A 23,388-nucleotide genomic window follows, 5' to 3' on the forward strand; every position below is an offset into this window, starting at 1 on the left:
GGCAGAAACATGCTTTTGTTGACTCACTCCTTCCTGAACCCCAGACCGAATCCTGATTGTAACCCTAGACTTTCACCTAACAATTTAATAAAGCGAGTGATTTGTGCCACGAGTATTGAAGAAGGACAACTGAAGTGTTTTTCTCTGCATGTGTTTGGCTGGGAAGGAGTTAAAGGAACCACCTCAAATGGACGAATGGCATCAGCACCAAGCAAAGAATTGAACAGAAATACCAGTTGTATAAAGAACACTATTGTTGATAACATGCAGCTCTCTCTTTTATTAAAATTAAATTGATGTTGAACATGTATGTTTACTTAATTAGATCACCATGATAAACAAAGTGAAAAACACTACATAAAATTATTACATTTTCTTGAGGATACTATTTAAGAAGTATATGGTGTAAAGAGCTGACATTTGGATATAGCATTCTAAAATATGTATTGATTAGGCATGCAATATTCTAGATTTTAAGTTTTTGTGACGTGTGATTTTGAAATTAGTATATGTTTAAGACATTTGCCACCAAAATTGAACATATCAGCATTTTTATTGACTTATAATGAAGTTGGAATTGTTTTAAAAAATAGGCATAATAATCATTATGTATAGAATTATATTCAATGTTTATATTTACTGTCTTTTTATTCAGTTTTATTTGATGATACTTTAAAAATTTTCCATCAGTGCAATTTTGCTATTATAAGTGATACTCACTTTTCACACCTCAAAAATGGAGGTTGAAACTGAATTAGAAATAATTGTACTTTTATTTCCTACTGTCGTCTTATATTAGGAGTGAAAACATCTTTTGTGACATTTTTGTTTTTTTATCAGTTGATTTCAAAGTTGCCATGTTGTAATTTACATTTGTTCATGCTTCTTCACCTCAACATGGAAATTGCAAAATGAAATAATTATCTTTGACAGTGATTTAAAGTACAAAATAATGTTGAATCATTACAAAAGAAAGGAGGAAAATTTTCCATATGCTTACATTTATTTGCGTCAAATTCAGGGCAGTTGTAAAAGTCTACATGTTAACAGCACATCATGCCTGTTATTCGATAATATGATGTAGACGATGCACGTCTCTTCGATAAATTTTCAGTGGCAAGCAAAAGAAGTGTCTTCATTTACAATATAATTAATGTCAGTATCATTTATGACAACAAAATTTGCTGATAAATTGGTAATCTGCTGATTATCAAAGGCTGATTAATCTGTAATCGGTGCCTCCCTAATATATATATATATATATATCACGTTGACATATCGGTTCTCATCAAATCACTGAGGTTAAGCAACATGGAGCCTGGCTAATACCAAATGGGTGACCATTTGGGCAGTCTAGGCACTGTATGTGCTCTTTGCTTATTTCGACATTCTTTCTAGTCATCCTGAGCCGCCACTTGCCACTGGTATTTAACGATGCTGACTTCAGATTACGTAACTCTTGCCACAAAAATTTCTATGCAAAGGCACCCTTACACTGGGTATCCATAGTCTGTTAAGGCTGAAGGAAGCTACCTTATATATATGGACCAAATATGCAGAGAGAAGTTTCGTAGTGACTTTTGGAACACACTGAAAAGGGTACTTTTATATATATATATATATATATATATATATTAATATACACTCATATATAAATATTTTTTTGTGCTAGAAAGGTTTTTAAAGGAATATGCAAATTGCTCACATATCCATGACTGAGTATATTCAGAAGTTCGTTTTAATAATTAAATAAATAAAAAAAAGGTATGCTTTAATATCAATGTAAGTATAAGAAAAACACTCCACTTTATAGGTGTATAGATAAAATAGATAATTTTTCCTGTTTAGAAAAAACATAAGACGCCATGATAAATGCATTATGGTCACACTACTTCCCAGTACTTGGTGCATCTTTTTCTGATATTATCAGTCAATTTTATTTAATATCATGAGTTCTGGTCAATTTGACTGGCTGTTCACATTTATCAAATAAAGGAAATCATCATCCAGGAAAACAACAATCCAATAACAAAAACTTTCAGTCTAATGAACAAGAAAAATAATATTTACCTTCATACCCTTCTGCCTCATAACTGACATTTCCGCATGAAAAATGAAGTGGAAAAAAGGAATAATAAAACTACTACTACTAATAATAATAATAATAATAATAATAATAATAAAATAGTAAATTATACACTAATAAACAAAAAAAAATCAAAAATATATACAAAACAAAAACCCCCAAGAAGGAAAAAGCAGCAAAACAAAAACAAGATAAAGACCCAAATATAATCCTTATATGCTGGGGGCAGTGAGAATTGAGAAAGGCAAGTGTCAAGCAATCAGTCAGGTGGTAGGCAAGGAGTGTTCAGACAGGTGTCAGGGTCAAATGTGCTAAAAATAGGTCAACAACAAAATCATCACAAGCATTTTGAGATCAAGTTAGTGGTTTTTGCCAGCAAACATGATTTTAGATTAAAGATAATTTAATTTTCATTTATGGATGATAAAAAAAATGAAAAATAATTATTAGTTATAATAACAATAATGATGCTGCTAATAACAATAATTTAAAATTTGTTAACAGTTGTTTAAAAATAATAATATAATAAACAAATCCAACACTTAATGTTTATCAAGTATGAATTTACTACAAATTTACTACAGGTAATAAGATTTGCAATTTTAAAGATACATGATGAGGTTTAGAAATTTACATTATTAATAGTGAAGGATAAGATCTAAGGAATTATCATTTAAAAATTAGGGTTAAAACCTGATGAAATTATTGATAATAATCAAAACATTGGAATGAAGAAAAATTTTCAAAATTTTCTCTGGTGCAACCAGATCAAGCTGTCTGGAGATAGCTTCCAGTCTCAAATGCACTTTTTTGTTTTTGTTTTGTTAACTCTCTGCACAACTAAATCATGTTCTGCAAAGCCCAAAACAAAAACAAGTCCCCCTCCCTCCCTTTTATCTTTTTCCATCTCCACTTCCCTACTGGCTTCCTAACTTAAAACACACCAAGCAAGAATATTATAAACTCTTTTCCCTTTGCAGAGCTAAATCATTTTCTGCAGAACTGGGAATAAAAACAACAAAATCCACAAGTCTTTACTCGTATCTCTACTTTACTCTACAAAATCAGTCAATCGGAATCCATGAATAAGATTGAGATGTAAACAATTTTATAAAGTATAAAATCTTTCTTTTTTTTTTTTTTTTTTTTTTTTTTTTCGCTCTGTCTATAGAGCATCAGAATAAGCTGACTGTCTCCCTGCAGAGGGTAAAAATTCCTCAATGGGGCAACCAGTTAGCCGTAGGTTGCTACCCGTAATGCTTTAGAACATGATCCTGGTGATTGAGCTGACCTAGACCCGAGTGCATAGAAGTCTAGGCACCGCAATACATCACTTCGGCTCTTATTTTGGCTAGACGGGTGAGTGGAGTTACAAGAAACCTTACTACCAAACAATAGCAACTTTTAAACACCAAACTTTGAACTATACAACTATTTTCATAACACAGGCCTTCAATGGGGGCACCTCAATTGTTGTAAGGAATGACATACTTCAAAGTAATTTCTTTGTCAAAACAAGTTTCCAAGCAATTACAATCAAGTCACATTGCACAAAAAAAATCACAATCTGCTCAATATACTCCCCCCCCCCTCATGAACCAATAAATGAAATGAACTAGAAAATTTAATAAAACAACTACCTTCACCGTTCATCCTCCTAGAAGTCTTTAACAGCTACAGTATGCTACCTGGGGATGTAAAGTCACAAACTCCAAAGGAAATAAAATTGAACAACTAATTAACAAAAATGACTTATGTCTCCTCAATCAAAAAAACCCACATACTTAAATCCAACAAATGGATCAACTAGTCCCATTGGTCTTAACCTGTGTGATCCATCAAGCTTCTTATATTACACTTGGAGCACCTACAAAGAACTATATGGAAGTGATCACTACCCTATTATAATCAATTACAATAACTCCATCCAAAAGCACATACCCAGATGGAACACAAGCAAAGCCAACTGAGCCAAATTCAAAGAACTTTGTTCACTACAATTAACAGAACACCAAATCCAAACAATGAAAGACTTTACCGAAGTACTCATAAAAATAGCAAAAGAATGCATACCCAAAATTCTCCTTTTGGAAAAAACAACAAACCATGGTTCAATCCAGAATGTGAAACGGCTATCAGGAAGAGAAAGGCAACCTTAAGAAAATTTAAAAAGACAACCAACAACTTAATAGAATACAAACACTAAAGAGCTAAAACTTGAAAAACAAAGAATCCAAAAGAATCTACTGACAACAAAATCAACACCACCACTAAACCTAAAACCATCTGGAAAATGATTCAGAAAATATCTGGAAAATATAATCTTAACCCAATCAAACATCTCGCAAAAAAAAACAGAAAATAACCAAAAAAAAAAAAAAAGATATTGCTAACACACTAGCTAAAACCTTTGCTGAAAATTCATCATCACAACACTACAATTTCAAATACTTAAGAAACATGAAAAGTTTAAAATAAACTTTAACTCCAAAAACCAAGTGCCTTACAATAAAAGCTTCTCACTCAATGAACTAGAAACCGCCTTAGAAAAATCCCACAACTCAACCGTAGGACCAGATGAAGTGCACTACAGCTTCTTTTAAACAAATCCTGCCTGAATTATTAAAACTCCTTCTCAAAATTTTTAATAAAATATGAGAAACAAAAGATTTTTCAAGTTCATGGAAACAAGAACAGTAATACTAATACCCAAATTGGGTAAAGATACATCAAACCCAGAAAACTACACACTAATAGCTCTCACAAGCTGCCTATGCAAAACATTTGAAAGAATAATCAACTACCATCTTATATGGTATTTAGATAGCAACAAAATAATCTAAAAAATACTCAATGCGGATACAAAAAATATCGAGGATGTATAGACCACATCACTAACCTCGAAAATTACACCAGAGAAGCTTTACATGTAACATCCGTTTTTTTTCGATTTTTGATCTTGAGAAAGCATATAAAACTACTTGGAAATATTGCATCATAAATGATCTCCACAACATTACGTCGTGTGTCGCAGGAAGTGCAAATCAGCTACTCAGCTACTGATTTGAAAAGTGGTCCAGTTAACTCGGTGCAGACACTCAACTTCATGTGTCATCTTTGTTTCAGGCCATGTAAGTCGGCTGCTATGTGACCATGGGAGCTAATAGTTGGGATTTTGTTGGGCAGCTCGGTGATCATCTGCAAAGATAAAGCAATCACATATATATAATAAATGCTACATGTAAATTTTGATTTGAAGTTTTCATTTATGCTTCTTGTGTCAAGCTCTACTTATTGTCGCAGTATTGAGCTTTTTTTTTTATTTGGTTGGGATAAATATGTAAATATTAATATTTATATTATATTGAAGTTTACATTTGCTTTTGTTTAGTAAACTTTTTTATCTACTGTCTACTGATAAGTGTGTGTGTGTGTGTGTGTGTGTCTATGCAAAAGAAAGAGCTAAGATAAACATTGCAGCATGGAATGTGAGGATACTTTTTGATTGGGAGGAATCTGCTCTCTCAAAATGGAGAACCTTTATTGTGGCTAAGGAACTTGTAAGGTACAATGTGGACATTGCTGCTCTATCTGAAACTCATATCAGTGAAGAAGATTAAATAACTAAAAGAGGTGCTGGGTACACATTCTTTTGGAAGGACAAGCCTGAACACACCAAAAGGGAAGGAGGTTTAGGTTTTGCAATTTGCACAAATATCGTAAGTCAGCTTGAATGGCCTTATGGGGTTTGTGACTGCATCATATGTCTGAGGCTGCATTTACCGTGCGGTCATTTTACCTTATTTCAGTATATGCCCCTACTTTGTATAGAAATCACTATATCATTATGGCATTTTATCAAGAACTGATAAACTGTTTTTCAGGAATACCTAAGGATGATAAAATTGGGTTACTCTGTAACTTCATTGCATGAGTTGGATCTGATCATGAAACCTGGGATGTCTTAGGGTTGTATGGATTTGGCAAAACTAATGATAATGGTATTTTTCTCCATCAGTTAAACACAGTTTGAACTAACAGTGTGTATCACCTTTCACCAACAAAAATTTATCCACAAAGCAACATGGATACAGTATAGTTCCAAACAGTCATATTCTGGACTACATCATCACATAGAGACATGATCTTCAGGATATTGAATGTGGTACTGATCACTAACTTGTTCATGTGAAGATCAAGGTACGATCAGGAAGAAAATGAGGCTCGGTAATACTAAAGTGCCAAAACGCATAGATGTTTCTAAGCTGAAAAATGTAGAAGTATGCAAGAATCTAGAAAACTTATTCAATTTGACAGAACATAGGACCAGTTCAAATTGAAAGTGTACAGCACTGGAATAGAATGCCTGGGTCTTAAGGAAAATAAACGCAGAGACTGGGTTGATGAAAATGATATATTTAACGCCAATCTCATTGAAGAGAAGAAGAGAGCATATGACAAACTTCTTATTTCATCTGAAATTCCCACAAAGAAAGCAGAGGACACTTAAAAGGAAACAAAAGGAAAACTGCAGTGCAAGCTTTGTCAGATGAAAAATAAATGGTGGGCTGAATTGTCTGCTGAAATACAAAAAGATTTGGATCATAAAGATGCAATCTATTGCACAAACAAGCATATAAATCACAATCTTCATATTTCCTTTCAAATCTAAAGATTTTTTGATCAAAGATACAGACAATATCATGGCACGATAGAAGAAGCATTTTAATGATCTGTTTGATAATCCATCTGTTGTAGATAAAACAGTGATTTCTAGTTTGCCCCATCACAAAATTATTGATGTAATCATGGTGGGCCATACCCATGATGAGATTAAGTGAACTATCAAGGAAATTAATACTGGAAAAGCACCAGGTTTGGATGAGATTCCAGTAGAGTTGTTTATCTTTGGCAGTGAAAATATTTTTGGAGTTGTGTATGGTCTCATTCTTAACATATAGCCTGGCAGTCTTGTTGCTTGAGGTTGGATGGATGTTGCTGCCAAATTACAAAGGAAAAGAACAGAAGCCTAATTGTGGTGACTATAGAGGGGTCACACTGCTTGAAGCTGTGGATAAGGTGCCGGCAAAGATTCTGTTGAACCGACTGCTTATGTATATTAACCTTTGCATCATTCCTGAAAGCAAGTCAGGGTTCAGAAATAGCTGTGGGACAGCTGACATGATTTTTTCTGCTCACCAATTTATGGAGCAATTTTTTCTGCTCACCAATTTATGGAGCAATGCAAGGAGCATGTTTTTTTGATCTGACCAAAGCTTTTGACATCAGCAATTGTGATCCACTTTGGATTATTTTTGGCACAGTTGGATGTCCTGTCCGTTTTGTGAAAATGCTGAATGAGTTGCATCAGAACATGAAGGCCTGAGTGAACATTAACAATATATTGTCTGAATTGATATCAAGGTGACATATTAGTAACCATGCTTTTTTCAATTTACTTTACCACAATCCTTGTTTATGCTTTTAAAGACAGTGACTTTTTTTTTACAAAGCAGTCGTCACTGGAAGCCACTCAAGGATAAAGGTTACTGAGTGTACAATAGTTAATAGGACAACATCATAGTTGTTAGTAGTGGAAATTTGGTAAATTGGATTATTTAAGAAGACGACTCATCAAGAACTTGTTCATGTTGGACTAGCGTTTTTTTTGTGAAATTTTGGAAAGGAGGGACTATAGACTTGCCATGAAAATAACGATAAAGCAGAGACAGGCTCGCAATGTCTCTTCTGTGGGAAAGACATTACAGGGAAGAGAAAAGGGCATCCCTCACTGGGCAATGAAGTTTATTTTGAACTCTGTCAAGGCAGGATAAGCTGCTTTTAGCAGCTCCTGCCCAAATGTGGCAACAGTACTCCATCCTTGGATGTACTTGACTTTTATAGAAGTAAAGAATTGCATCAGCAGTGAAGTATCTACTGAAGCAGTAAAATAATTCTACCAGTTTTCCAGTGACCTTGGCAACAGATTTGATGCACATGTTCCATTTCAAATTTGGAGTAAAGGTCAAACCCAGAAACTTGTAAAAACATGGAGCCTCTCCAAGATGAGAACCATTCATTTCAACTGATGCCAGATGAGGATTAGAGCATTGATGATGTAAAGATAGAAACTTAGTTTTAGATACTTCAAAATTAACCAGCCATCTCTTTCCCCGTTGCACCATGTAATCAAGGTTAGAGGGAAGAGAATCAGAGAGAACTTCGTCATTTATGGCCTTTGAAGTGTTGCCATAGATGGTAGTGTCATCAGCATAAATAAATCTTATGAACCTATCGGAGAGAAATGATTTAATAATTGAGAAGATATTTCCAGCTATACCATAGCTAGGGATCTTATGGAGTAGACCTTTATGCCATACTCTATCAAAGGCCTTTGATATGTCAAGAGCAATTGCTCTAGAAAGGAAACTGCCATCAAGAAATTCACTAATCCTATGAGATATAACTGTTAGCACATTTGTTGTAGATCTAGCATTACGGAAACCATATTGCATGTCACTGAGTAGGTTATTTTTTATTAAGATGGTTGATTACTTCTCTATTTAATACAGATTCCAGCAACTTACTCATGATGCACAAGAGACGTATTGGTTTGTACTAAGTGGGAGATGACCGATCACCTGAATTTTTAAATACGGAGCATACTAATGAGGTTTTCCAGGGTGTTGAGAAGCAATTCTTAAGACAATGCTTAAACCGCTTTGTAAATATGGGTGCTAGTTCTGGTTGGAGCTTCTTCAGCACTGTAATTTGAATGCCATCAGGACCAGTTGCTTTACTTGAGTCAAGGTTTTTGATTAGCTTGGGGTGTCTTTACATTTTTGAGCTTCTGGCAGGTTATTCAATCTTTGATGTTTGCAAAGCTTTTGGTCTGACCATTGGCTTGGTGTACCATATGTTGAACCAACTATTCTGGTTGACAGGATGTGATTGAAGGTCACAGATACTTTTAAATATCTTGATAGTTTGATTAGTAGAGATGAAACCTTAGATGTTGAAATAACTCACAGTATAGCCTAGACTAGTTCTGCTTTTGGTAGGAATGAAAAACGTATCGGAAGGATAGAGGAATCAGTGTGCATGGGGCATGTAACCTGACTTGTCTACTGTATGCATCGGAAACATGACGGCATCTTAAAGCTTTTGAAAGGGTTTCATCAAAAGTGAATTCATAAAATACTGACCATCAGTTAGAAGTCCTTTACTTCTGACACTTTAAACAATCCAACAATCATAGCATAGCATCAAAAATCAAACGCATTCAACTGGGCACTTAGTGAGAATGAAAAATGCAGAAACTCTGAGGACAAGCATGTTAAGCATTGCAGTAGTACTCTCAGAAAGCATGGTGAATTTGCAGTTCCTGCTGACTTTCAACAAGAACTAAATTGTAAAATCTGTAGTATATTTCTTCTGTCCAAAGCTGATTTGTTGAACCATAATAAGTCACAGAAGGTTAGATAAAACAATTTATGAGGATGTGCTGCCACCCATATTGTAAGTATTGTAATATCTGTGGTCTTGTATGTAAATCTGTAAGTGGTTTCACATGACATTCAAAACGTGCATAATATAGTCTCTCTACAAGAACCATTAAATACTGGCAAGTTCCCTTGCCAGATCTGTAAACGATTATGCAAGAGTGTAACTGGGCGAAAGAGCCATCTATGTGCACATGGACGCCCAACATCAACCTGAAAGATGGCAAGAAGTAGCAATCATCGTGTGTATGTGTGTGTGTGTGTGTATGTATATATATATATATATATATATATATATAATATATATATATATATATATATATAGTTTGCGTTCTCATAAAGATCAGGTAGGAAATCTCAAGGGTGATAATTCAATGTGGAGCAGAGCGTACATAAGGGTAAAAGGAAAAACTCCAACACAAACTTAGTCCAATCTCATTATAAATTTATTTCAACACAGTGTGGGCCTTGTTAGATAAGGCAAATTAGTCCGGTGTGTAGCTGACTTAAAGGTGATTAACTTAGTGTTTGTATGCATTTTTTGTAGGGGAGGGGAAAGAGATGTGGGAGGGGGGGGGCACAATTGAGAAAGTATACTCGGGTAGAGAATGGAGAAGGAGGAGGAGATGTGGAACTGACAAGAAACAAGATTATTAGTGTAGACCATAACAGCAGATCCATGGAGAAATGAGTCAGAATTAGGGGTAATCTAAAGAATTTATACATACATAAATGAAAATATTAAGATTCCAAAAAGAATACTTGGGGTGAAGGAAAGGAAATAAGAGATTTTCTCTCGTGTTTTGTATCCAATTGATCAGAAATTCCAGCTTTTTGTAAGCAGTAGAACCCCGGGATAAGGCATTAAAAATTAGTAACAAAATACAATACAGTATATAATGCACATGTATATAATCAAATAACATTATAAATAACGCCGTAAGGCAGGGGCCAGAAGAACATTGTATTTCACATTGTAATCTGAAAAAAAAAAAACATATCCTAGAGCCACAGTATCCTGTCGGGTTCTACTGTATTATGGCACCTTCACCTTCGTGTGTTGTTTTTTACTTTCAATCCTAATCAACATTTTGAATTTTTTTTTTACCATGTTTGACTTTATTTTCTTCTATGAAACTCCTCAGTGGATTTTTCTTTTTCTTCCTTTCATTCCAGGCACCACTGCGGAACTTTTGGAAGCTTTTTTCTCATGACTTCCAGTTTTACATTGCATCATTTCTTTTGCTTCTGCCATGCATTTTCTTACTCATCATGAACTTCTGCTGCAGGTTGGTACTATTACTTTTTTAATTGTAAAAAACTTATGAGCATATCAATAGACTAAAAGTAAACAGCAAACAATTTTTTAGTTCAAGTTTGAGTTTTTGAATATGCAAAACTCTAATTTAAGCTTTATGAAAAATCCTCTTATGTAAAATTACTGATTATTTTAGCATTTGTATTAGTAATTAATTAGTTACATTAAATATATTAATCATTTGATAATCTTATACAGAATTTAAGGAATGTATCAATTTGAAAAAATTAAAATCCTAGTCACTGAAACAAGATTATCCATTTATTATACACTATTTCATTCTGGTACAACAAAACAAATCTGTTGATTGTAAGAGCAGGTATTTCTTATTCTAATCAATTTCAGAATATTTTGTCGTTAATTTATGTTTTAAATAGAAAAAAAAATTCTTTTGAACTAATTTTCAATTCTAAATATTTATTTTTGTTTTGGTTGAATTTAATTAGTCTTAGCACTAAATAGTGCTACTATAATTAGGTAATGTTTTGTTCTACACATGATCTTCGACTCCAAGATGAGACTGTGTGTTATTGGCATGATCTTCATATTGGTCAGCTGCTATCTGACTAGCTCAGCAATCCTTATGTGTTGAAATTCTGACAGTCAAGAAATCAAATGATATTTGTATTTGTTCTCCGAGTGGCATGTTGTGACTGTATGTCATTTTACATTGCTATCTTTTGCACATTTTTATTTTCTTTAACAACAAATTTTGTATAAAGCATTGTATTCCTTGTTTAGAATTGAGTTTTTCTAATTGCCTTTGTGTATTTAAGTATCCTTTGAATATATGAATATTGTTTTTTTTTTCTGATGAGTGTTGTGTTAATACAAGAATACACACAAACTATGGTTGTGCATTCCTAACACATATGCAGCAAAAACAATGAAGTGCGTTCAAATGTTCACACTTTTATTCCCATTTCAATGATTTTGAATTATATCTTTTTTTTTATTTGTTTTACTATAATTTCTACTCAGTAAAATTTGTTTGTTTTCTTATGTTTATTGAATCAGGTCGCAGGTTTGTCTGTCTCGCAAAGAAAAACGATCCATCCTTGAAATGCGAGAACACGTGCAAAACACTGTCAAGAGGAAAAAAGTAAGATTATTTTTAATTGTCTATCCAGGATTCTCTGTTAACACATCACTCAATAAATTCTGGGCCAAACTGCTGAAACTACTTTTAGGCAACGTTGGACTTTATTCATCAATAAAGTTTCCTTCTAGGAAACACGGATTTCAAGCTTCTTTAACATCTCAATGCTTTTTTATGTGGAATCATTTTTAACCTAAAAATCTGCACCAGTTTTTGATATGGCTTCTTGATTGAAGCTACACCTCTTTCCCTGTGGCATTTTTTTGAGGTTTGCAAACACCCACTGGGGATCATATCTATAGGATAGGTGCCGAAGCAATTTGATGTGCATTTCATGTAGTTTTGCTCTTGTTTTGGTCAACTTGTAACATGGTGTATTGTCTCGAAAGAACTTTTTCTTCATTTTCTGATGATTTCTTCAAAGACACCAATTTAATATTTGCTATTGATGCGTCTCCCTTTTTCAAAAGGAATCTATCAACGAAATATTTTGCACTTGCCAAAATATGGAGGCCAAAATCTTGCCTGTTAATGTTTACATCTTTGGTTTAGATGGTTTTCACCTGTTTTCACTCAGCTGACTGCTGATTTGACTCTAGAGTATCATAATGGATCCATGTTTCATCCATTGTCAAAATTTGGAGTGCAAAAAAAATATCGTTTTTGCTGTGTTGAATAAGTTGCAAATATCCTGCTGCTACCAGATCAGGTTGTCTGAAGATATTGGCTTCCTTGCACAGTACACAGTTTTTTTTTCTCTTTGCAACACTTCTACAAAAACAACAATCACCCCCTACTTTTTTTTTTTTCCACTTTTTTTTCCCCGGTTGATAAGGGCACTAGAATAAGCCAACTGCTCTCCCCTCCCTGCAGAGTCCCTTGATGAGGCCACCTGTTGATAGTAGGTGGCGACCCATGATGCTTTTGGATGGAATTCTGGTGGTTGAGTGGAACAAAGAAGACATAGCCATGCAACACACCACTTTGGCCCCTATGGCTTGATGGGCAGTTAGAGGCCCGATCTAACCAATCAGCTCATCCAAACATGCCCTAACATATTTGTCCTCCTACTTCCTTCTGACTATACTATGTAAGTTATCAGTGTAGAACTGCTGAACTGTGCTTGTATAACCCTAACCCTAACCCACTATCATATGCATTAAAAGGTAGGGGCTGAGGACCAATCATCTTGGCAAGGCACAGGCCCAGACATGACTGAAGGATTTCTTTCCATACACTGGTATTTGGGATGGTGCTCTGGGTAAGGCGAAGTGCTCTTCAAGGTGAGTATGTCATTTGTGTAGTCCCTGGTTTGTCAGGGCTTCCTTCCGAATGAATCCCAACTATGAGATCTCTGGGTGAGTAGGAAATGTGGGCAAATGAATAAGCTAAAACCACTTCTGGCTTTATCCAACAAAAAATTCAAATGTAATTTTAAAGAATCTAGACATCACATAATGAAACAGATCCATCTTTTTTAAGATTCATCATTGTAGAGGCAACTAGTTCTCCAATAACAAATTTCTATTCTTAATAGAAAAAGTGATAACTAGCAACAGAACTGCTTTATCTGTTAACAAAAAACTGAATACTCATTGTTGAAATGGATTTCCTTCTGAAAATGACTACATTCAATAATTTCTCCATCAAAACCTCCCCTCACAAACCGCTTAATATGAGTAAAGGGGTTATGAAAAACAAAGAATTATCTCTATGTACAATGGAAGAAATAAAGAATGAGTTAAAAAAAAACAAAAAACAAGATGAAATCTATAAATAAAAGTGAAAATGTATGTATGTGTGTTCGCTTTTTCTGTATGTCTACAAAAGGCTTTTTTCAGAGAAGCGGTTGGTCGCCTAACAACTTTTTAAAACTTTTTATATATTTTTTTTTTTTTTTTTTGTAAATCGTAATATCTCAGAGATAACAACGGAGCTTTCCTGTCTATTTAATTTACTCGACTTCGGGAAGATAAATATTCAACATTTGTCGCTCGCTGCATGTGGATTAGTCTTTTTCTTATAATAAAAGCAACACTAATTCTGGTGGTATTTTCCGTCTATCTGCGGAAATGTCCGAAAGCAATCAGCTTTGATTAATATGGAAATATTTTCCATATATCAAACAATTGCCATTTAATTTGGACAAGTGGAGCTGTTTCCGCCTACCCCAACATCTTGGGAAAATAAAAAAAAAAAAGAAGCATTCTCGCACTAAATGAAATGCTCCCCCCGCAGTCAAAAGTTGACATCATTAAAACGTGCACCTGCTAATTTAAGTAATTAAATTTAAACATGTTTCCGTTAGCATCTTGCGGTGGCACAATGGTTAACATCCCACTCTTTTTTTCTATTTCCAACTTTACCTCAAGGGTTCGGGTTCGGGTTCGGGTTCGATCCTCAGACTTACCTACTAAAACATTTTTTTTTATTTTTACCCCCCCCCCCCCGAGTTTCCACACACACCTCCAAACACCCGGGCAACGCTGAGTACCCCTCGCTAGTTAAACATATTTCACAGCTCAAAAATACAAGAGAAAATCAAAATAGGCTATACCAATAAGAAGGTCAAGCTTTAAGTCGTTAAGATGTTACAAATGCAAAAGATATGGCTATCATAAAGACACTTTTTTTTTGTTACTTTGGAATCACCACGGATGAATTATGGAATACAGACCCTGGAAGCAGAGAGACTCAAAGGGAATACTTGACACCGGTTGACTGCCAACGCACGTGTCATTTGTAAACATACACAACCTGAATTGTTTGTTTTAATCATTGATTTTAAATATTAAGGAAAGATTTAGAGAAAAATGAAGAGAATATATTTATGTAGCGTGCATATTTCTCTGAGGGGGAATAAATTTTTTATGTAGGGTGCATTTTTCTCTTTTCAATAAATGAACGTAATTTCTCCTGAGTTCATTCGCTAGGATTATTCAAGTTTGTTGTTTCTTTTAGGCATTTAAAAATAGCATATTAAAATCTATATATCTATAAAAGTGAACGTGTCTGTGTATCTGTGTGTCTACATTTCCCTACGCAATAACTTTGTCAATTTTAAGTCTACAGATTCGAAATTTGATATACAGGGTACTGAGATTTGGGAAAATCTTTGTAATCTGTTTTCGGCCAGAAATTTGGCTGTTAAGGGGTCAAAGTTCAACGATTTGACCTTTGAGAACTCTACCAAACTCCTCCGCCAATGTTTAGTCTAAACACTTGAAATTTTAGATATAGGTTCCTTGGACATGGATCTAACTTCATAACTTGATTTAAGCCCCAAGCAATAAATGTTCAGGGGTCATAATAGGGGTCAGTTAAAAAAATTGACAGCTTTTTTTTTTTTTTTTTTTTTTTTTACTCAACATACACCTCCAAACACCCAGGCAACGCCGGGCTGAAATGCTAGTATGTATATATTTTACATAGGGAGTCACCACTTATCAAGGCACGGAGGTCAATTGAGGATGAGGGTTAATGAGTGTACAGTAGTCAATGAGTCAATATCATAGTAATCGTTAGTAGTGGAAATTTGGTAAATTGGATTACTTAAAGGGACATCAAGAACTTGTTTATGCTAGACTTGAAGACGACCAAATTGTAGTCAGTTGAAAAGAAGAAGAGAGAGTTCCACAGGCGTACAGTTCGAGAAAGATAAAGAGTGGGGGAAATTATTGATAATGGTTTCAGCTAGACATTTGTTTTTTGTGACAGTTTGGTGAGGGGGGTGGGCATAGATTGGAGCTCAGAAGAGCACTTACCATGAAAATAATGATAAAGCAGAAACAAGCTTGCAAATGTCTCTTCTGTGAGAAAGAGGTTGCAGGAAAAAGAAAAGGGCATCCCGCACTGGGCGATGAAGTTTTTTGAACTCTGTCAAGGCAGGGTAAAGTTTTTCTAGCAGCTCCTGCCAAGATGTGGCAACACTACTCCATCCTTGGATGTACATGGCTCTTATGTAGGAAGATAATTGCATCAGCAGTGAGATATCTACTGGAGCGGTAGAAGGCAACCACCATTTTTCCAGCGACTTTGATGTATATGTTCCATTTAAGCCCAGAAGCTTGTCAAAACATTGAGCCACCCCAAGATGAGAGCTATTCATTTCAACTAATGCCAGATAGGGATCAGAGCATTGATGATGTAAAGATAGAAGCTTGTTTTTAGATGCATTAAAATTAACCAGCTGTCTCTTTCCCTATTGCATCACGTGCTCAAGATCAGAGGAGAGAGATTCAGAGAGAACTTCATCAATTAAGGCCTTTGATGTGTTACCATAGATAGTAGTGTCATCTACAAATGATCTTAGGATGTTATTTGACAGATCATTGATGCAGATCAGGAAGAGAGATGAACCCAGGGTGGAACCCTGAGGGACTCCAGCATTAATACTGTGAGCTTCTGATTTTTGCCCATTAACTACTACTCTTATGAACCTATCAAAGAGAAATTATTTAATAATTGAGAAAACATTTCCAGCTATACCATAGCTGAAGATCTTGTGAAGTAAACCTTTATGTCATATCCCATCAAAGGCTTTTGATATGTCAAGAGCAATTGCCCTAGAAAGGAAGCCTCTGTCGAAAGATTTGCTAATCCTATGAGATATAACTATTAGCTGTAGATCTAGCAGAACAGAAACCATATTGCATTTCACTAAGAAAGTTATTTTAATTATTTATTTTATTAATGTAGGCTGCATTTTTATTTTTTTTCTTGGTTTTCATGTACATTTTTTACCCTGGTTTCTACTTGTGGTTTTTCTTGCTCACATGCCCATATTCTGAATTCGTAGTAGTGGGTCACTTGTTAGATGAATAGTTAAACAAAACACTCTCCACACGTTAAGAATGATTTTGTCAACAAATATGTGCAATAGTTTTATTCATTGATTTTTTTTTTATATAAGGAAATATTTATTTAAACAAAAAACGGAGAGAATATAATAATATAATTTATGTTGGATGCATTTTTAACAAAACATTTTAATAAGTGAACGTAAGGATCATGATTTTTTTAAGTGAGATATTTTGGATGCTCCCCTTTATTGCCTTTGGTGAGTGAACTGAAGGAGAAATCCGTCTAGACCTTGGCAATTTTTATGCATCAAATGTAAGATATTTTTTGCACCTTGGTTTTGCTCTTGGCAGAATGAAAGAAAGCAATCAGAAATCACAACAGGCTCACCTTTAAACTTCAACGTAAATTTTATTAAAGTAAAAAGATCCAAGTTGCAAAAGATGTGCCGTATTTAGCTTTCTGTGGAACAGAGCTGGTAACACCCGTAAGAGTAGTAGTTCATGTTTATCTTCATGTTTGCAGGATTCAAATCTCCATGCTCGAAGCAGCAAGTCGATGTTGAAGTGATGCCTTCCAAGGATAAATACTTTGAGTCTGGTAGTCATTGTTCACTGTAAAAACCATCTGAATGATGGACAACTGGCAGGTCAAAATGTAGACCATAAGAATCGTCTTGGAGAGACATTATTAGTAATCCAATCATAGAGCATGACAGTGCGACAGTGTATAATATTTTGCCCAACATAAAGGAATTAGTGTTTGCAAATGATAACATTTTGCCCTATGTTAGGACATTAATACCACAGTTGCGGAGTCGGAAGGAGTCGGAGGTTTTAGTTGGAGTCAGATTTCTAAAAGTACTAGGGATTTTTTATCCGACTCCGACTCCTTAAGTTCAATAAATTTATTTTTTTACATGGTTTTCCTGTTTGGTTTTACCAGTTTTTTTTTTTCTTTTTGTTTTATTACATTTTTACTCCAAACAAGGCATAAAGCCACTTTGATGTGCTGGGCTACTATCAGGGACCTAAGTTGCAGGGGTACTATGTAGAGAGTTTAGCAGCAAGATGTCTGTTCACATTACATTTGAACTTCTGCATGTCAGTACAGTTGAACCCCGAAGAGAATTGAAAAGTCTAGCAGTTCTGGGGAAGAAACTATTAGAGTATAATGCTTTCTTACATCTAGAGATCTCTACTATGTAGGTGTGGGACTTCGCTGCTTGGTGGGTTTGTCGGGAGTATTTTCATCGAGAGGGTACAAGGGCTTGTAGTTCGTCAAAGCGTTTACCATTAAAATACTTGTAAAACTTGTTAAACAATTTCATCGATGGGACAGGGGCTGAAGCTTAGATGAAAGTTCAGGACCTATCAGGTTATTGACTCTCTTTTGAACAATGTTCAGGAGCGAGACTAGTACCAGATGCAGCAGCCCAAATGTGACAGCAGTACTCCATACATGGGCGAATGGTGGCTTTGTAGAGGTACGTGATACTTTCAGGCGTAAGTAACTTTCTAGCATGGTAGAGAGAGCCCACCTTCTTTGAAGCAGCCTTGGCAATGATCTCAATGTATCTATTCCAACTCATGTTTCATGTGAACCTTAAACCAAGGAGTTTGAAGGAAGTATCTTTAGCCATAGCTATTAGTGGTTGGTAAGTTTCATGTAATTATTAAAGGAAACGAGTTTTGTTTTGCCAGCGTTGAAAGTTACCATCCATTTTTGACTCCATTCTACTACAGACCGAAGGTCTTCTTCTAGCGTTTCTGCCATTACTTTAGATATGTTCTCATTAGTTTTCCCCATGTGCCTACTATAGAGTGTAGTGTCTTGGGCAAATATACCCATCTCAGAAACAATTTTATCAGGTAAGTCATTTATGAATATCAGAAATAATAAAGGATCAAGGATCGATCCCTGAGGTACACCTGCATTTATATCATTGTTTGGACGTACGCCCATTGAGGACAACCTGGATTCTTCTCTCATTTAAAAAGGATTTAATTATGTTTATTTTTCATGAGAAGACTATCATGCCATACCCTGTCAAAAGCCTTAGATATATCTAAGGCTACTGCTCTACCTTCCTCTGCAATATGCAGTGCTTAGTATATACGTTCAGAGATTACAGTTAGAATATCTGCAGTAGAATGGGCTTGTTTAAATACATATTGAGTATCAAACAGAAGTTTAGCAGCTGTAAGCTGGTGGACTAGAACTTGATTTCAAATATTTTGGCGAAAGGAGGGAGGAGGCTAATTGGGTGAGAATTTAATAGGTCAGTTCTTTCGCCAGAGTTTTTGTAAACTGGTACCACAGAAGCAGTTTTCTAGCAGTCAGGAAAGCAAGATTCGTTAAGACATTTGTTAAAGAGTTTAAAGAGAGCTGGAGCAACCTCAGTGAAGCATTTTTTAAAAGCACAGCCGGGATGAGATCAGGTCCACATGCCTTTGAGGTGTCTGGGTTTTTATGATATCATGTACTTGAGAAGGGGTGATATTAGATCATCTTGTGTGGTTTCTGTCCGCCAAGAAAAATCAGGGAGGGAATGGTTTGTTTTGTCCAAGGTCGAGTTTGAGACAAACTGATAAGCAAGCATGTTAGCTTTCTCAGTTGCTGGGAAAACAGCCTCATGATTGTTGGGTAGTGGGGGGTATTGTTGATTGCCCATTATTTACTACTGTTGTAGATTTTCTAGAAATCACAAGTTTCTAATTTCTGCATTTTAATGCATTTCCTGGTGGTTTCAGTATATTCACTTCTTTCTTACAAGTACTTCTATAAACTTTTGTCTGTTTGTACAGGACTTATGCCGGATAAATCTACGGTATGCAAGTAGAATCTTTAATATGAAAAATTATGTTAAAAAAAAAAGGAAACGTCTATTGTATGAGAGGGGTGTGATGGTTTTTTTTCATATTAGGATCATCCATCAAGTATTAGGGAAACGTGTTAATATGTCTGAAAAATCTTAGTTGATCTTCTATATTGTCTTTCTTTCTTCTATTTGTCTTCTTCTGCTTCTATTTTTCTCTTTTTCCTTCCTTTCCTTTCTTATTTTCTTTGTTTTTTTTTTGTTGTTTTTTTTTTCCCTTATCTGTCTCTGATCTTCTAATCATAGTTTATTAGTTATCATGGCATTAACACTTAATTTAGTTTAATAATTGAAGAAAGTAGGAAGACATAGGATGCCATCTTGTAATCTTCTTGTAATATCCTTAACCCTACCTTTGTCCACTTAAAATATGGGGTCAGAATAAGAGTTCTGTAGACTTAGTCACCTGTTGGTGGAGTGGATGGGAGGAGGAAGTTATATGACTGGTTTTATGGTAACTTCATGATACAAGAAAACCCAGTTGGTTTAGTATTTTTAAGTTTGAGCAATAGTGACCATCAAAACTTTTTTTTATTACATTTTCTTTTTTTAGACTCTCTCCCTCTCTTACCTTCCCTTTCTACCTTTTCTTTCTCCCACTAAAGACTGATATATTTTAATATCCAGATTTTTTTTTTACCAATGCTATTTCTTCATATATATATGGTGCTTCTACACTATTGGGACGAAATTTCGGAAATCGTAATACTGAATTTCACATGAAAACAATGGTATCTACGTATTCCCAGTATTTTTAAGATGATTATATTAAAAAATTACGAAAATCGATAAGGTAGGAAATTATTTATTAAAGAAAATAAAAATAGAATTTGATAAAAACGATTATAAGACACAAGGGAGTTCAAAAGGGAGATAATTTTCTGTTTTGATCTGAACTCAAAAACACGCGGCTTTTTTTTTTTTCTTGTAAAGTATGCATTACTTCTAGCTAGTCTAAAGTTAATACGTAACCCTAAAGGTATTACTTCTTATCCAGATTTTTAAATGAGTTAAAAAATAACCAGACTTTTTCAATTTGATAAAAGTTCCATTATAGCATATTTATTATGGGGTGGAGCTGGAACGGTCGAACATCCCAGCTCGACCTAGATAAAGGCAAAAAGTATCCATGCATTAACATGGGAGGGGAGACTATCTTCAAGTAATATCCTAAGCCGGATATACTTAGTAGATATTAATAAGTCCTTCTCACCTTATTTTATTTTATTTATTTATTTTTTTTTTCTCAATGGAGAGTAGATAATGCATGTGGATGTGTTATCGGCAGCTCCAGTAACTCTCACTTCTCCTTTTTTGTCCTTCAGTCCTCATTTCCAATGAATGATTTTTCTGACAAAGGGTGAAGAAAAAGCTGCTTTCCAGGTCGGTAGTACTTTGTAAAGAGTAGCCTGAGATGTCAGAAAATTTCTATTTCTATGTCTATCCTTGTGGTCATGTCACTAGTAAGGGTGTTGGAGGTAAACATTTCATCTGGGCTGACGTTACGCGCCTGATAGCCAGGGACCCGAACCTTGGATTAACCACTAAGGAGGCTGTTCTATCAGCAGGTGCAAAGTACCGGGGCTGCTATATTGCCATTTGGTGAATGGATTCTGGACCATACAGTAGTTTCTGGTAGGGCCTCTCGATGCCATACTAGTGGGTAATTGTTACAGCTTTACCTTATAATGTACTACAAAAAAAAAAATTTCTTGTCTTTTTCTCTTATTTTCCCTCTCTGTCCTGCTCCAACCAAGTCTACCAACCTGCTCCACAAACCCCAAAATCTCAACAATCATGACAAATCTCCAAAAAAGAAACACAAATAAACCAAGAACCTCATCCTCCAACATAGACCCCTACTACCAGGTCTCCTTCTCCAACATCAGGGGTCTACGTTCCAACCTTCTAGAGGTTGAAACACAATTACAGGAGACGAAACCAGACATATTCTTTCTAAGTGAAACTGGCATAGGGCCAACCACTTCTCTAGACAAATTCATAATTAAAGGATACTCTAACTTAACATCTAAATCTGACCCCCAAGATCGCCATGGGCATGGAATATGTGCCTACATTAAGGATGGCTTTCCATGTGGTAGGGATATCTTCAGAGAAGACCCTAATTTACCTTATATGTGCTTCCAGGTTGCACCACTGCATTTATATTTGCCCTCTATCGCCCCCACAACAGTGGGGTTACTATCTTTAAGAGCATATCTGAGAAAATTGACCACATCCTGTCTGCTCATCCTTCGCCTAACATTCACATTTGCGGTGACTTCAATGTCCATAATGTGGAATGGCTGACCCACTTAAATGAAACCGATGATGAGGGGAGGTTTTGTCATGATTTCGCCATTGCCTATGACCTCACTCAGATTGTTCACGAACCCACCCGTGTGCCCGATACTACCAGTCAATATGCAAGTCTTCTAGACCTTTTCCTCACAACTTCCCCTGAGCTGTGTTCATGTTCCGTTCTATCTCCTTTGGGATCCTCTGACCACTCTGTTGTAGCAGTTAAGATCAAAATGAAATATAATAAGTCTTCAGACGTACCTCTCCACCGTACTGTATATCGATACTCTATGGCTGACTGGGATAGCTTCCGTACATTCATATCTGAACTACCTCTGCATTCCATGTTTAAAAAGGATGTGTCCTCTATAGTATCAGACCTGACTGAATGGTTAATCGTAGGCATAGACCGATTCATACCATCCAAAAAATTCCAACAAAAACCTAACAGCCAGCCATGGTTCTCCCCTGAATGTACTGCTGCCATTGCGCACAGAAATCACTTTTTCCATAGCTACCAACGTAATAGATGTACTGAGACTAAAGCTGCTTTCAGGACTGCCAGCAACCACTGTAAAAGAGTAATAAAAAATGCAAGAGAGCTATATGCTCAGTTTGTTAAATCCAAAGTAGCTGAGCAACGGCTTGGTTCCCACCAGTTCTGGCAAATAGCAAACAGGATCCTGAACAGAAGCGTGCATTCTATCCCAACTATCATCAATGGACCTGAGGTCATCTCGTCAGCATGAGACAAGGTCAGACTATTTGCCAAGAACTTTGCAGCTAATTATAACATGCGACAATGGCCATTAACTCCCTGTATTTCCTCCTATAACAGACAACACGCTATGCGACATACAAATATCTGTGCGTGAGGTCGCCAAGCTAATCAAGAACCTTGATTCCAGTAAAGTAACTGGCCCTGACGGCATTCCAGTTATAGTGCTGTAAAAGCTCCAACTTGCCCCCATACTTACAAAACTGTTTAAGCGTTGCCTTAAGGAGAAGTGCTTTCCAACACCCTGGAAAACCTCATCAGTATGCCCTGTATTTAAGAATTCAGGTGATAAGTCATCTCCCTCTCAGTACAGATCAATAAGTCTCCTGTGTATCATGAGTAAGTTGTTGGAATCTATATTAAATAAAGAAGTAGTCAACCACCTCAACAGAACCAACCTTGTTAGTGACATGCAATATGGTTTCCGCTCTGCAAGATTTACAGCAGATGTGCTATCACATAGGATTAGTGAATCTCTTGACAAAGGTTTCCTTTCCAGAGCAATTGCTCTTGACATATCGAAGGCCTTCGATAAGGTATGGTATAAGGGTCTACTTCACAAGATTTCCTGTTACGGTATTACTGGAAATGTTTTCTCAATCATTAAATCATTTCTCTCTGATAGG

General features: G+C 35.6%; 1 protein-coding gene across 1 annotated transcript in view; it reads left to right on the forward strand.

Moving 5' to 3' along the window:
• Nucleotides 1-23,388, forward strand: part of LOC145295889 (uncharacterized) — a 443,022-nt gene that overhangs the window by 393,914 nt on the left and 25,720 nt on the right. Inside the window, exons 10-11 of the mRNA XM_080141646.1 lie at nucleotides 10,765-10,877; nucleotides 11,924-12,008. Coding sequence (XP_079997772.1) covers nucleotides 10,765-10,877; nucleotides 11,924-12,008 — 198 coding nt within the window. The remainder of the gene's footprint in view (nucleotides 1-10,764; nucleotides 10,878-11,923; nucleotides 12,009-23,388) is intronic.

This window comes from Euprymna scolopes, chromosome 2 (assembly GCF_053919585.1).
Source record: "Euprymna scolopes isolate OS-2025 chromosome 2, ASM5391958v1, whole genome shotgun sequence".
Lineage (NCBI taxonomy): Eukaryota > Metazoa > Mollusca > Cephalopoda > Sepiida > Sepiolidae > Euprymna > Euprymna scolopes.